General features: G+C 44.7%; 1 protein-coding gene across 1 annotated transcript in view; it reads right to left on the bottom strand.

Moving 5' to 3' along the window:
• Nucleotides 1-330: 330 nt before the first annotated feature.
• The window catches only part of BCL2L13 (BCL2 like 13), a 37,335-nt gene continuing 25,501 nt past the window's right edge, over nt 331-12,164 (bottom strand). The window contains exon 7 of the mRNA XM_056509174.1: nt 331-6,545. Coding sequence (XP_056365149.1) covers nt 5,745-6,545 — 801 coding nt within the window. The 3' untranslated portion in view covers nt 331-5,744. The remainder of the gene's footprint in view (nt 6,546-12,164) is intronic.

Genomic DNA, 12,164 nt, shown 5'->3' with positions numbered 1-12,164 from the left:
CAGCATGACCATAGACCTCAAGTTTGGAGGAAGCAAGTCAGCCTACCCAAGAGACTGAGAGAAGGTCAGCTCTAAGTAGAAAAAAAAGTTATAAAGTTATTTAACTTAAGGAGGTGGAGCTAAGTGATGTGAATCCCCTGGACTTAATGCTACTGACCCTTCTGAGCTGGTGTCATTCTCCAGCCAAGTCCTGGTCAGGTACCTTCACTGTATCAGACACAAACTGAGTTCTGTTGCCTAGACCGGGCCCTGCAGTCCCTGCTCCCTCTGGGCCTGAGAGCTTGCTCTACCTGAATTATATGCTGGCTAAAACTTTATAAACACTGCCCATTGTTATGGCAATACAGAGCTTGCATACATGAAGTTAAAGTAATACTGTTCTTGCAACCTTCCTCATGCTGAAATTAAGCAATCTAAGCCAAATTAAAATCATGCACAGCTTCTGCCCTCACTAGGTAGATATTGTGTCTCATCCCTCTCTGTTTCCTAGAATCACCTAGGTTTGGAAAAGACCTTTGAGATCAAGTCCAACCTATGACCAAACCTTGCCAACCAGAGCATGGCAGTGAGTGCCACATCCAGTCTTTTCAATCAGCTCCAGGGATGGTGACTCCACCAGCTCCCTGGGCAGCCCACTCCAAAGTCCAGTCACCCTTTCTGTGAAGAACTTCTTCTCTATGTCCAAACTCAACCTCCCTGGCACAGTTTAAGGCTGTGTCATCCTGTCCTGTCCCTGTTCCCTGGGAGAAGAGCCTGACCCACCTGGCTGCACCTTCCTTTCAGGTACTTGTGGAGTGACAAGCTCTCCCCTGAGCCTCCTGCTCTCCAGGCTGAACACTCCCAGCTCCCTCAGCTGCTCTCTTTAGGACTTGTGCTCCAGACCCTTCACCAGCCTTGTTGCCCTTCTCTGGACTCCCTCCAGCATCTCAACATCCCTTCTAAACTGAGTGGCCCAGAACGGGACACAGGACTTGAGGTGCAGCCTCACCAGTGCTGAGTACAAGGGGACAATCACTGCCCTGCTCCTGCTGGCCACACCATTCCTGATCCAGGCCAGGAGGGGCCTTTGGCCTTCTTGGCCACCTGGGCACACTGCTGGCTCATGTCCAGCCTGCTGTCCATCAGTCCCCTTAGGTCTCTTCCTGTCCAGCCACTGTCCCCATCCTATAGCACTGCAGGGGGTTGTTGTGCCCAAAGTGTAGGACCAGGCACTTGGTCTTGTTGAACTGGACTCAATTTACCAATCCAGCCTGGCCAGGTGCCTCCCAGAATCCTCCTACCCTCCAGAAGACCAACACTTGCACCCAGCTTGGTGTCATCTGCATATTTGCTAATGTTTAACTTGATTCCCTCATCCAGATCATCAATAAAGATACCAAACAGGAATTTTTCACTGGGAAACACTTTATCCCTGTATGCTCCAACATGAGCAGACACAAATAGAGCCCAGAATATGACATTCTGCTGATGCCCTGGGCTTTCTGGTGCCTGAAGACATGACACCTGGGCCAGTCATGTGCACCTCTTCACCCCACTCCCCCATTTCACAGCAAAACATTCTAATAATTACACTGTGAAACTCTGTAACAGGAACTTGCTCTGGCTTTGTGAATGAGTGACTGCATTACCAGAAGCATTTCTAGTTTTTTGCCAGAACAGCAAGATCTATCTTACTAGGGCTTTGCCAGTAGTGGCATAACTCTGTAACTGACATTAAATATAGGGAAGGTTTATAACCTCAATTACTGTAGTAGATAAAATAATTTAAGATGAAAGAAGACCAAATTTCAGCAGCTTGCTTGTTTAGTACTAGTTAAACATTTCATTTGTGACCATTAGAAAGCATTGATTAGTTTAAAAATACACTCCGAAGTTTTAGCCTAGCTGTTGATCAGCACTATGGGGGAAGGAAGGAAATGGGAAGCAAAACTTGTCTGTGTAAGAGCACTCAGAACTGCAGCTTCCACCTGGCCCTTGAGCTGCAGCTGCCTGAGAGTGAAAAATGAAGGCCTGGCAAACAGCAAGGATGGGTTGCTGTAGTACTGACCTGCCCACAGCCTGGATCTTCTGAAGAAGCTCAAGGGACTCAGAAGGCAGAGCCTACCAGGCTCCACCAGCACACAAGTGCTGCAACATGGGCTGAGACCTGGCTCTGCATCTGCATCTGCATCTTTGGGCTTTTGGGCAACAGAGGAATTTTCTTTGCTCTCAGCCTCTTGTTCTTGCAGTGCCCACTGAAGAAAGACCTTGCTCAGCTCCCAGCCACAATGCCCAACTAAGCATTGCTTAAAATTAAGCACAGCTGAATTTAAGTTGCACCTTAGCTTGAAAGCCTTTCCTTGTCAGCTCCTTTCACTGCAGCTCCACTGCAGTTCCTTAAGTATTTCCCACTTTTTTTCATAGCTCCAGTCCTCTGCTGCTTTAGCATCTCAGCTTTAGAGTATGCTAAGGATAAAGTGAAGACAGAATGGGTCTAAGGTAGATATTTTGTTAAAGTTACAGGCCACTCGAGGACAGATATTGAGGCACTTCTGGGAAGGGGATGAGTAACACAAGTGAAAGTAATTCTATATGCCCTTTTGCAGGTCTGTAGCTCCTGTCTTCCCTCTGCTAGCTACAAGAGATCCATAAAGAGAGGTTCTATCACACCTTTTGGTGTAATTGGACCCTGCAGTTTAAGATCACTATAATATACTTGAAGATGGGGGGAAGAAAACTTCCATTTTCTAATTCACACCTCCTAACAGAGCAGCCTCTCACTCAGGTCTGTAGGAACACTGCCATCTGAGCTTATCCACCCTTTGGAGATCCCAGCTCTGACCCCAGAATTCCAGACTCTGCAAACTCAACCCCACTGACCTTTTTAACTAGTTTTTTTAACTAACTTTTTAAAAGCTGACCTTTGTAACTAGTGGAGTGTTCCCAGAGGAAAGAGACTCCTATAGGAAATTTTCTGAACATGCAAAATTCAATTTCAGTTCCAATTCTCGCTGACTTGCCAAATCTAAGACTCCAGAAGGAGAAGAACATTATAAAGAAAGGACCAAGCAACCAAAACATATGGTGCAACTAATGCTCCATGAGATGTAGCAACACACCAGATACTCAAGGCTTCTGCCTGACCATGAAAATGCCTCACACAATCATTACTACTGCTGCCACCTTCTCACTGCTGTGCATGGAAGCTTTTGTGACACTAAGTTTGGAACTTCTTCCCTTGCCAGCCTGGATTTATTCCTGTCTGTCCTCTACCCATCTCCACATTACTACTGAAACAACCCCACCCACAGAGAAGATGAAGTAACACCAGCCTTGCCTCCACCCTCCTCCCATTGGTACAAAAGTTACCAGTGTCCCAGAATCCATCTCTGCTTCAGAGTAACCTGATGTGTGGCTAGAGGTGGGGCTGGACCAAAAGTAGATTCATTGTTTTCATAAGGAGGGGATGTAGGTTAAGAACAGTTCTCTCCAACAAGAACCCAAAGCCATCAGCAAAGCAGCAGGAGAGGGGCAGCCCTGCCCTGACTGACCAGGCAATAAAGCTGCCCCTGCTGCCTCAGAGACTGTACCACTCCCTGATAAACACATGTGAAACAAAACTGTTCCTGCATGTTGGTGACAAATGGAGCATAAAGAGACCTCTCCTCCACGTGGGGGAAGCTCCTGCAAGGGGCCAGGAGAGGGAACTGCTGTGGTGGGAAGGCAGACACCAGAGTCCGTGGCATGAGGAGATCCCAGCGACCCCTTCTGGAGACAGAGCACAGCAACGAGTACCAGCAGGGAACCAGAAAATGGCATTTAAAAAAAAAAAAAAAAAGTCAATTCCATTTTGCAATGTGATAAAAAGATTCGGTTTTTTTTTTGTTTTTTTTTGTTTTTTTTTTCTGATAAGGCCAACCTGCTATGTTTTGTACATGGAAGAAGAGTAATCAATGATCAACAGTACAGTCCAGAGCTCCCAAGTTCAGTCCACAGCAGCAGTATATACACAACCCTTCCTCTTAATATTCAACTTCACACACACACAGTTCAAAATCCAGTAAGATTTCTAGAAAATCCATTTCACAAAAGCTTACACAAAAATAATTCCTCAGAATATGACACATTCTGACTTAACTTTCCAGCATCCTGGGATAGGAAAATGCAGCAAGAATATCCTAAAACAGAGAATATGCTAAGATCTCTTCATTCTGAGATCCCTTAAGAAACAGCCTCATCAGGAGATGTACTCTTGATATGGTTACTTAGAACTAAAAGTACCTTGTCTTTGTGCTTTGCGAAGAGTCCCATAAGCTCAGGTTTCGTTTTTTTCATTATCACGAGTTCCCTGTCACCTTCCTCCATCTGGTCTAAGCCACAGTGTCAGCACCAACCCTCAGAGATGCATCCACAGCTGTGCCTGGGAAGCCCAAGGTGCTGCCTACAGAGCTGCTGTATGGACAAGGACAGACACACAAATGTGCTGAAAGAGGAACACTTGCAGCTGGATCCCACTGATAGGGCAATACTTGAAAGGCTTCTCTCCACACACACCTGAAGTGTGACTGCAGGAAGGGGGATTTCCTTTTTTTGCCCAAGTAAATTGCTCATCACTTGTGAACCTGTTTAGCTAATTACAGATTCACAGTCACAAAAGAAATTGCACTGAACACCACTCTGGGCCATGTCAGGAACAAGCAGATAGAGATGTTTAATGCTCTTTTGCTCAGTTACTAGAATCCATTGCTTTATATATCTGGGATTCTGACACAGGCAAGACCAAGTTAGGATTAAATACACTCTGTGCTTAACTCGGGAAAGAAAATGCAGACTGCAGCGTGACACAGGACAGCAGAGCGTTTAACGTCTCAATTGCACTTGAGGCACTGGCCTTGCTTCCACATGGTTTTGCTGGATTTTTGCTGAATACACCCCAGATATCAGAGTACTGATCCCAAGAGCACCGTGTCCAGCATGAATTTCGTACCTCTGGTAACTGAAGAGTTTGCAGTAAAGTGGGCTGGGCAGGAGCAGAGCAAATGGATTCTCAAACCAGCAAAAAGCAGTGTCCCTCCCATCCCCCTGGGCAGCACCTCTGCCCCAGGAACCACCAGGATGCTCAGAGATTGAGAGGCAGCATCTTCACAGGGTGGGGCTCCAGTAAACGTTAGGGGCCAAAAGGCTGTGAGCCAAGAGGTAAGAAGAAGCACTGTCCCACTGGGGCTTAGGAGGAACCTGGAAGGTTATGAGGAGCAGTGCTGTACCTGAGAGGAAGCTGAGACAAAAGGGACACCAGCCTCTCGCTACAGGACTCAGGTTGGCTAATGTTTGTTAGGAGGGGCTCAGGGGCACAACGGGAAGTGACAAGACAGCACAGCTGCAATAGCGGTCAATCTGAGAAGCCAAAATCTCCAGGGGTTGGTGGCAGCTGGCTCTTCCCTTCCCCTGGGGATTCTCTGTTCCAGTTCCTAGAGTATAAGCACCCCTTTCTTCAGCACCTGCACTTTAAGTTCTTAAATTTGCAGATTTTTTTTGTTTTTTTTAAAAATACCCCTGTACTTTTAATCACGAAATCCAATTCCCCGCCCCGATTCTACTAAAAACATGATTGTCCATAGCTGGAGGCTTATTGAACAACCTCACCTCATCACCACTGAGTTACTCAAATGTCCAATTAAACAGCAGGCAGCTCAACCTTTAGGTAACACAACTACAAAAATTGGATGTGCTCTCTTCTCTCCCCCCTCCTCCTCAAGAGAGCTTTGTTACTTTTTCCTAAGCGCCAGCGCTACTCCGACTGCCACAGCCAATATGGCAACTGCAGCAGCCCCGCCATACAGCAGTATAGATTTCCCTTCTGGCAATAGGATAGGCTTCTCCTCTGCAGCTGAGGATTTCTCTTCTATTTCTTCCAAATGGCCCTCTTTCCCCACTTTTTTTTCCCCTGGAAGCAGTATTTTCTCAGGTTCTGGTGCAGCCTTTTCTTCCGATGGGGCTAACTTTGGGACAGGTTTACTTAACACGGGGATTTCAGGTTCTTCAGCTGCTTTTCCCTTTTCCTCCTGTTTTGTACGCAGAAGTGTGGAGGGATGTGCTTTTTCAGCAGCAGCCATTTCAGGAGGTTTTATTTCCTGTAAAGAAGCAGAGGTTTCTGGAAGCGCTGCCTGCGTGGTCTCTGCAGCGCCGGCCGGCACCACCGCTTCCTCAATCCCCTCTGGAATCTCTTCCTTCTCCACGTGAACGATGTCGGAGTTGGAAGAGTTGTTCTCACTCCTCTCTTCGCCCCCTCCGTTGCTGTCCAGGCTTTTGACCTCTTCAGGATCCATAGCCACCTGCTGCCAGGACTCAGGTCCCAGGGAGACCGGCAGGCTCTCCGTGTGCCAGCTCTGACTCGCCGACAGGGACACGGGCAGGCTCTCCGACTGCCACGACGTGGTCACGGTGGGGGACTCTGGGGGGCTCACCTGCCCTGAGTTGTCACTGGTCAGGATGTAGATGTCATTGCTGTCCTCTGCAATGAGCCCAGGATACTCTTCCTCTTCGGATTCCAAAGTGAAGACTGTTCCCTATGGGCAAAAAAGAGAATACAACATGTGAGTGCTGCCTTCAGCAGTCCCTCCCCTGCACGGGGCGGAACAGAACAGGACACTTGGTAACTTGGTGAGCTGAAAGAAAGATGAGAGGGCCTCTGCAGGAGCAGTAGTTTCCTGACCTACATTTCAGTAAAGATTACAGAACCCAGCTGGTGCAGCTGGCATGTCCAGAGAATGGAACCCCTTACATGAGCTTTGCTGGCAGCTCCTCCTTTCCCTGATGTTTTGATATCACCAAAGCATGTGATTAAAAAAACCTACCAAACTACTGAAAAAAAGTCTTGTCAGGTTAAAAATGACCACATCGTTATTAACCTGACAAGATGCCAAAGTCTGAAAATAAACTGCAATAGAACAAAGAAAAAGAAAGCAAACACAAGTACATAATCCCAGCTGAATACCACTCCTTTCTGTGCAAGTGCTCTCTATGGCTTGTCCATTTTCATCCAACAGTGTTCCTCTTGCACTAATTTGATCCCATTTCCAGTGCCATGTAAAGCCTGTACTTCTACTTTGTACCAACAAGCTGAAATCTACAGCAATTCTAGTATTTTACTACCATTTTATCTATTCTTAAACAAGATCACTTTTGAAGACCACCATCATAACCTTGGCTACACAACTGAAGTTGAAACAACCAACCAAGCACAGACACCCAGAGATGGTGAGAAGGTTTGTTTGCTTTTTATTTAGCTAGGAAAATTCTGTAGGCATCCTAAAAATTTGACAGTGGGTTTCAGCTGGAGAAACTGCACGTGTAAAATACTGATTCCCTGTGATCAGCCCCAGTTCATGAACTGGGCTTGATGTTCCATGGTCTGGAATATCCCTCTGGATATCTGGAATATTCTATCTGGGATCAGCTGCCCTGGCCATTCTCCCTCCCAGCCTCCTGTGCCTCTCCTCACTGGCAGAGCATGCAACACTGAAAAGTCCTTGATTTAGGGGTAGCACTGCTTAGCAACAACTAAAACATCAGTGGGTTATCAATGTTACTCTCATTCTAAATCCAAAACACAGCTCTGTACCAGCTAGGAAGAAAATTAACTCTCTTCCAACTGAAACAGGGACAAAGAGATGGAGGCAGAGAAAAACTCCAAAGTTTCCTACGACATAAAATAGAGGTCTGTGAAATAATTAAGAAAGATTCAGTAACTTTCTTGTTTGTAACAAGAATGATTTGAACATTCTATCAAGTGCTGCAGTGCTGGGAGCTCCTTCTGTGCAAATTCCAAACTTTCCTCTACAGTCCATTATGACAAAAAATTCCATTCATTCTTTCTCCCTGCTCCTTCCACACACAACAGTTTTCCCAAAGCACTCTGAGCAGTTGTCCCTTTTTTAAACCCTTCCCAACAGCTGTGAATTTGGGGTTTGATTCCTACCTCATTTCCCATTCCAAGATATCTACTTAGTTGTTTCACAACTTTTTATGGATCCACACAGTGACTTGTGTCAGGAATTCATCCCAGTTAAAAACAAACACACTTTTTATTTTGTGTAGACGTGTTTAACCCTCAGCCCATGGAATTTTGGAAGATATCTGGACATGGGCAAAGGAATATTACAGAACACTTGGAAAGGAACTTTTCTTCACAAATGCCTTTAATTTGCTCAGATGTGGGAAACATCATCCAGCTTGGTAAGATGTTCAGGAACTAAAGTGAAACAATGCAGAGAGTTCCTCAGGGAAAGGGTTAAAAGCAATTAAGCTGTTCACTAACCATTTGAGGATCACCACAAAGTCTAATTCAGAATGTAATAAAAATGAGTAAAGCATTACATTTGTGAAAATATTCAGACACCAACCACATGCCAAACCCAAAGCAAGCTCTGCTCTACAAGCAGTCACTGACAGTTCAAGACTCCAGTACCCTTCTGAAAGTCATGTTCCAGTAGAACTGATTTTTTTTTTTTAATGCTGCTCAGGCCATTAAAACAAAACAGAGCTCTACACATCGGAGGAAATACTCTCACTGGAATATAAGCCATCAGCAGACACCTATGATCCAAGTTAATTTTTTATTTCCACAGGTGACACAGACTCAGAAAAACAGCAATTAAACAACAAAATAATTAGGGGTAAAACCTGCAGTCTCACAAACCTCTATACTATCATCCTCTCTATTCAGCTCTCCACTTCCACAGATCAGGGTGAATTTATTTCCTGTCCACACCACATCACAATACACTAGACCTGTGGTGTGACATGAGAAGAAAGAATAGGGACACACACCACTGATAACTGCTCTGCTCTTAACATTCCAACAGAAGTGCACACATGCTGCTGTGACTCACTCAAAAAAATATTCCAAAAACACACTATGCTGCTGAGGATTTGTGAGCTCAGGTTATTGTTGCAAAAAAACCCACCAACAAGGGCTACAATGAGAGGCCTGAATTCCCCTGAAGTCACACACTGTGCACTGGTGAAAGTCAAGAGGCTTCGAGCCATGACTCAGCAGCCCACAGAGGAGAGGGTGGAGCCACCTCTAGTCAGTGGGGACAGCAGGTACAGAGACTGCCCTGAAATTAAAACCATCCTGATACTTCTAAATACGTGCTTTCACTGGAGATTTGCTTCTCAAAAAATACAGGCGAGATCTGGGCACATCTGGAGGGTAACATGCAGGATAAACTGCTTTGGAGAGCGTAAGGAAATGAAGGGATGGTTACACAAGGAACATGGGCTATCCTCATAATTTCAAATACCTCATTAATACCAGCACTACATACGCAGCCTGCCTTCAGCAGGGGGGAGGAGGGCCAGAGGGGCTCAAGAGTTTTATTGTTCCTTTTCTCATGCCAAGTGCACTGACCTCAAAAGAGCTATCAGCTGCTGGCTCCCTATAAATCAGAGCCTTGTGCAGCCTGGCTGATTCCTTTCTGTCTTTACAGACAATTTCCCTTCCGTGTCACTTCTCAGGGACACAACTCCCCAGCCTTGGAGAGACAGTGGCTGGGAAGGTGGGGCAGAGCTGACACACTGGCACTGGGTAATTCCAGCACTTTTTCCTTAAAAGCTCATGAAGCTTTAATTGAAAATCCAGACAGTAATGGACAGTAATGATTAATATTTCTTGAGCTGAATTAAGATTTAATACATGAAGTCAAGCAGATAAAGCTGGGATTTTGTGCCGGTTCAGTTGAGGTTTGCACTTTGGTGGGGTTTTTTCGTTTTAAAGCAGGTGTGATAAAAACTGAATGACATTTAGGACAATTCTCTTGATTCATCTGCAGATGTGACCTAGAAGCAAAGCTCCAACAGGCAGATTATTCCAGGACAGGATGGGACATGTGGAAGGATTTTTAATAACATGAGGAGGCCTTATATAAGCCCTACACTTTGGATTTAATAGTAAGTAAGGAATGTATGTAAGCATTTCTTTATCTGCTTTGTTTATTGTAAATAGACAGTATACTGCTTCAAACCAGAAACATCAGAGTTGCTTTTTTCATATTTACTGTTGGAAACTTGCAAACTTGGTGTTACTGTAAGGGGTTACAGAGCAGCAAGAGGACACAGTAACATGGCACTCTCTTGCATGATGCAAGAAAGAGAGCATTTATTGAAGAAAACCATGGGTTTAAATAAAAGAGTTTGAGCAAAACAAAGCAGAAAAGATTCACTGGTCAAAGAAGGAAACATCTCTTTGGAAACATGCTTTAAGCAAAACATCACATCTCTCACGCACCCTGCAGGTGCATAATCTTTGTTTTAATTCCTTGACCTTGTAAAGGCCTGAGAAAGGCAAGGCTAGAGCAGCTTGAGAACAAAGCTGCTTTCTTGGTTCCCAGCCATATCCTAACAACAACTTGGGAGTGCTTTTCCTCATCCAGCATACTTGGAGAACCATGAGGTGTGGTAGAGAAGCTGGAGTCCCTCCCTGCAGCCTCCTGCCACTCCTGATCCCAACCACTGCAACCTGAAGGAAGAGCTGGCACAACTTATGAGGAGACAGAGAACTGCACATTTCCCTGCTTGGCTAGAACACAGCAAGAATGGGCACATCCCATAAGGCAGTCTTGGAGAAAAGATCTGCTACTGAAATCAATCACTATCCTCAGCCTATGGGGTTTGACCCAGGAATGTTCCACCATGCTTCTACAAGTGACAGGAAGCACTGTTAACAAATGTGGCACACTTGCCCTCAGGCCAGTATGCTACACTGAACAGCAAGATGTAACAAAATGGAAAAAAAGTCTGAAAGCTCCCACAATAATATAGTACTGAACTATACTTAAAACACCTATACTTAAAACTTAAACTATACTTAAAACACTTAATATACTTAAACTATACTTAAAAACACCTTACAATTTAAAGACAGCAGACATAACAAAACCTCTCCCAAAACATAGAAACTGACTCTTAAGTTGTCTGTATTATGTCTATTATGTTTTCCAATATGTCTATCATTAAGTGTATACAAACAAACAGGCTCATTACCTACAGTATACATTTGCTAAATAGCAAAACCTTTAACTATACATAAGAGAAAAAAATCCTTATTTAACAAAATAATAGTTTCTGCATGATTTGTGCAAAGCTGCTGCTGGTGCCAAGATATATTCAAATCAAAATTCTGAATGTCTCAAAGATGAAAGCAACTCTTTTCTCTAAAAAAGCAGTAGGAGCAGTAGCACACACTGCATCTGTAATGGAGATGAGATTAGATTAGAACAGAAGAGATCCCCCTTAAGGTGTCCAATAGAGCATTTAGAGCAGACTTTGAATGTCCTGCCTTGTCCTCCAAAGACCAGGAAAATGCAAAACAGCTGTGTCTAACTGCTGTTGAAGCTTCTTCCAGGGCTTGGTTCTAAGTGTTCTTAAAACCTCAACTGGTCTCTCTGGTTCAGTTCTTAAAGTAGAAACAAGGAATGATGTGGATAGGCAACTCACACAATACTCATTTCTGAAGGTACAAAAAAAAGCCCACCTGAAAAATATATAGATCAGCAAGCCACCTGTACACCCCAAATCCTGATTTTGTCTGACACAGACAAAAATTCTGAACAGGACAAGTGGAAGAAATCTCCATACTCCCTGAACTTCAATCCCTCAACACAGAACTAAAAAGAGCCACATAAAATCCCTGAGAAAAAGAGTATCCTGAGGTTCAACAGGAAATGCTGGAAGAACACAGTGTCCCAGGAGAGCAATCTTGGCTATAATAAAAATTTCCAACACTCAGCTGAGCTAGAAAGTTTCTTAGGAAAGGGCATTGACTATCTTGTAACATAACCCATCCCAGAGAGAAATGAAGTTCGAGAGGTGTTTTTGGACAATGCTCTCAGGCACATGGTGTGGCTCAGGGCTTGGACCCAGGGATCCTTGTGGGTCCCTTCCAGCATAGGATATTCTATGCTTGTATGGCCACCTTCCCCACACCAATACTGTCACAGCAACGAGCACTAGGAACGCATCAAATGCATTTGTGCTTGAAATCCAGTGTCTGAAAAACAAGAGGCAAGGAGTGACAAACTGCCAGGGATCCTAAGACATCTCCCACAGAAATAAGCAAACTTCCCACAACAAACTTCCCTAGAGCTGGGAATGTGCTGTTGCATGATATGTAGCTGTGGCAAAGG

The sequence above is a fragment of the Oenanthe melanoleuca genome, chromosome 1A (genome assembly GCF_029582105.1).
Source record: "Oenanthe melanoleuca isolate GR-GAL-2019-014 chromosome 1A, OMel1.0, whole genome shotgun sequence".
NCBI lineage: Eukaryota > Metazoa > Chordata > Aves > Passeriformes > Muscicapidae > Oenanthe > Oenanthe melanoleuca.
This window is presented reverse-complemented; position numbering and strand designations above follow the sequence as displayed.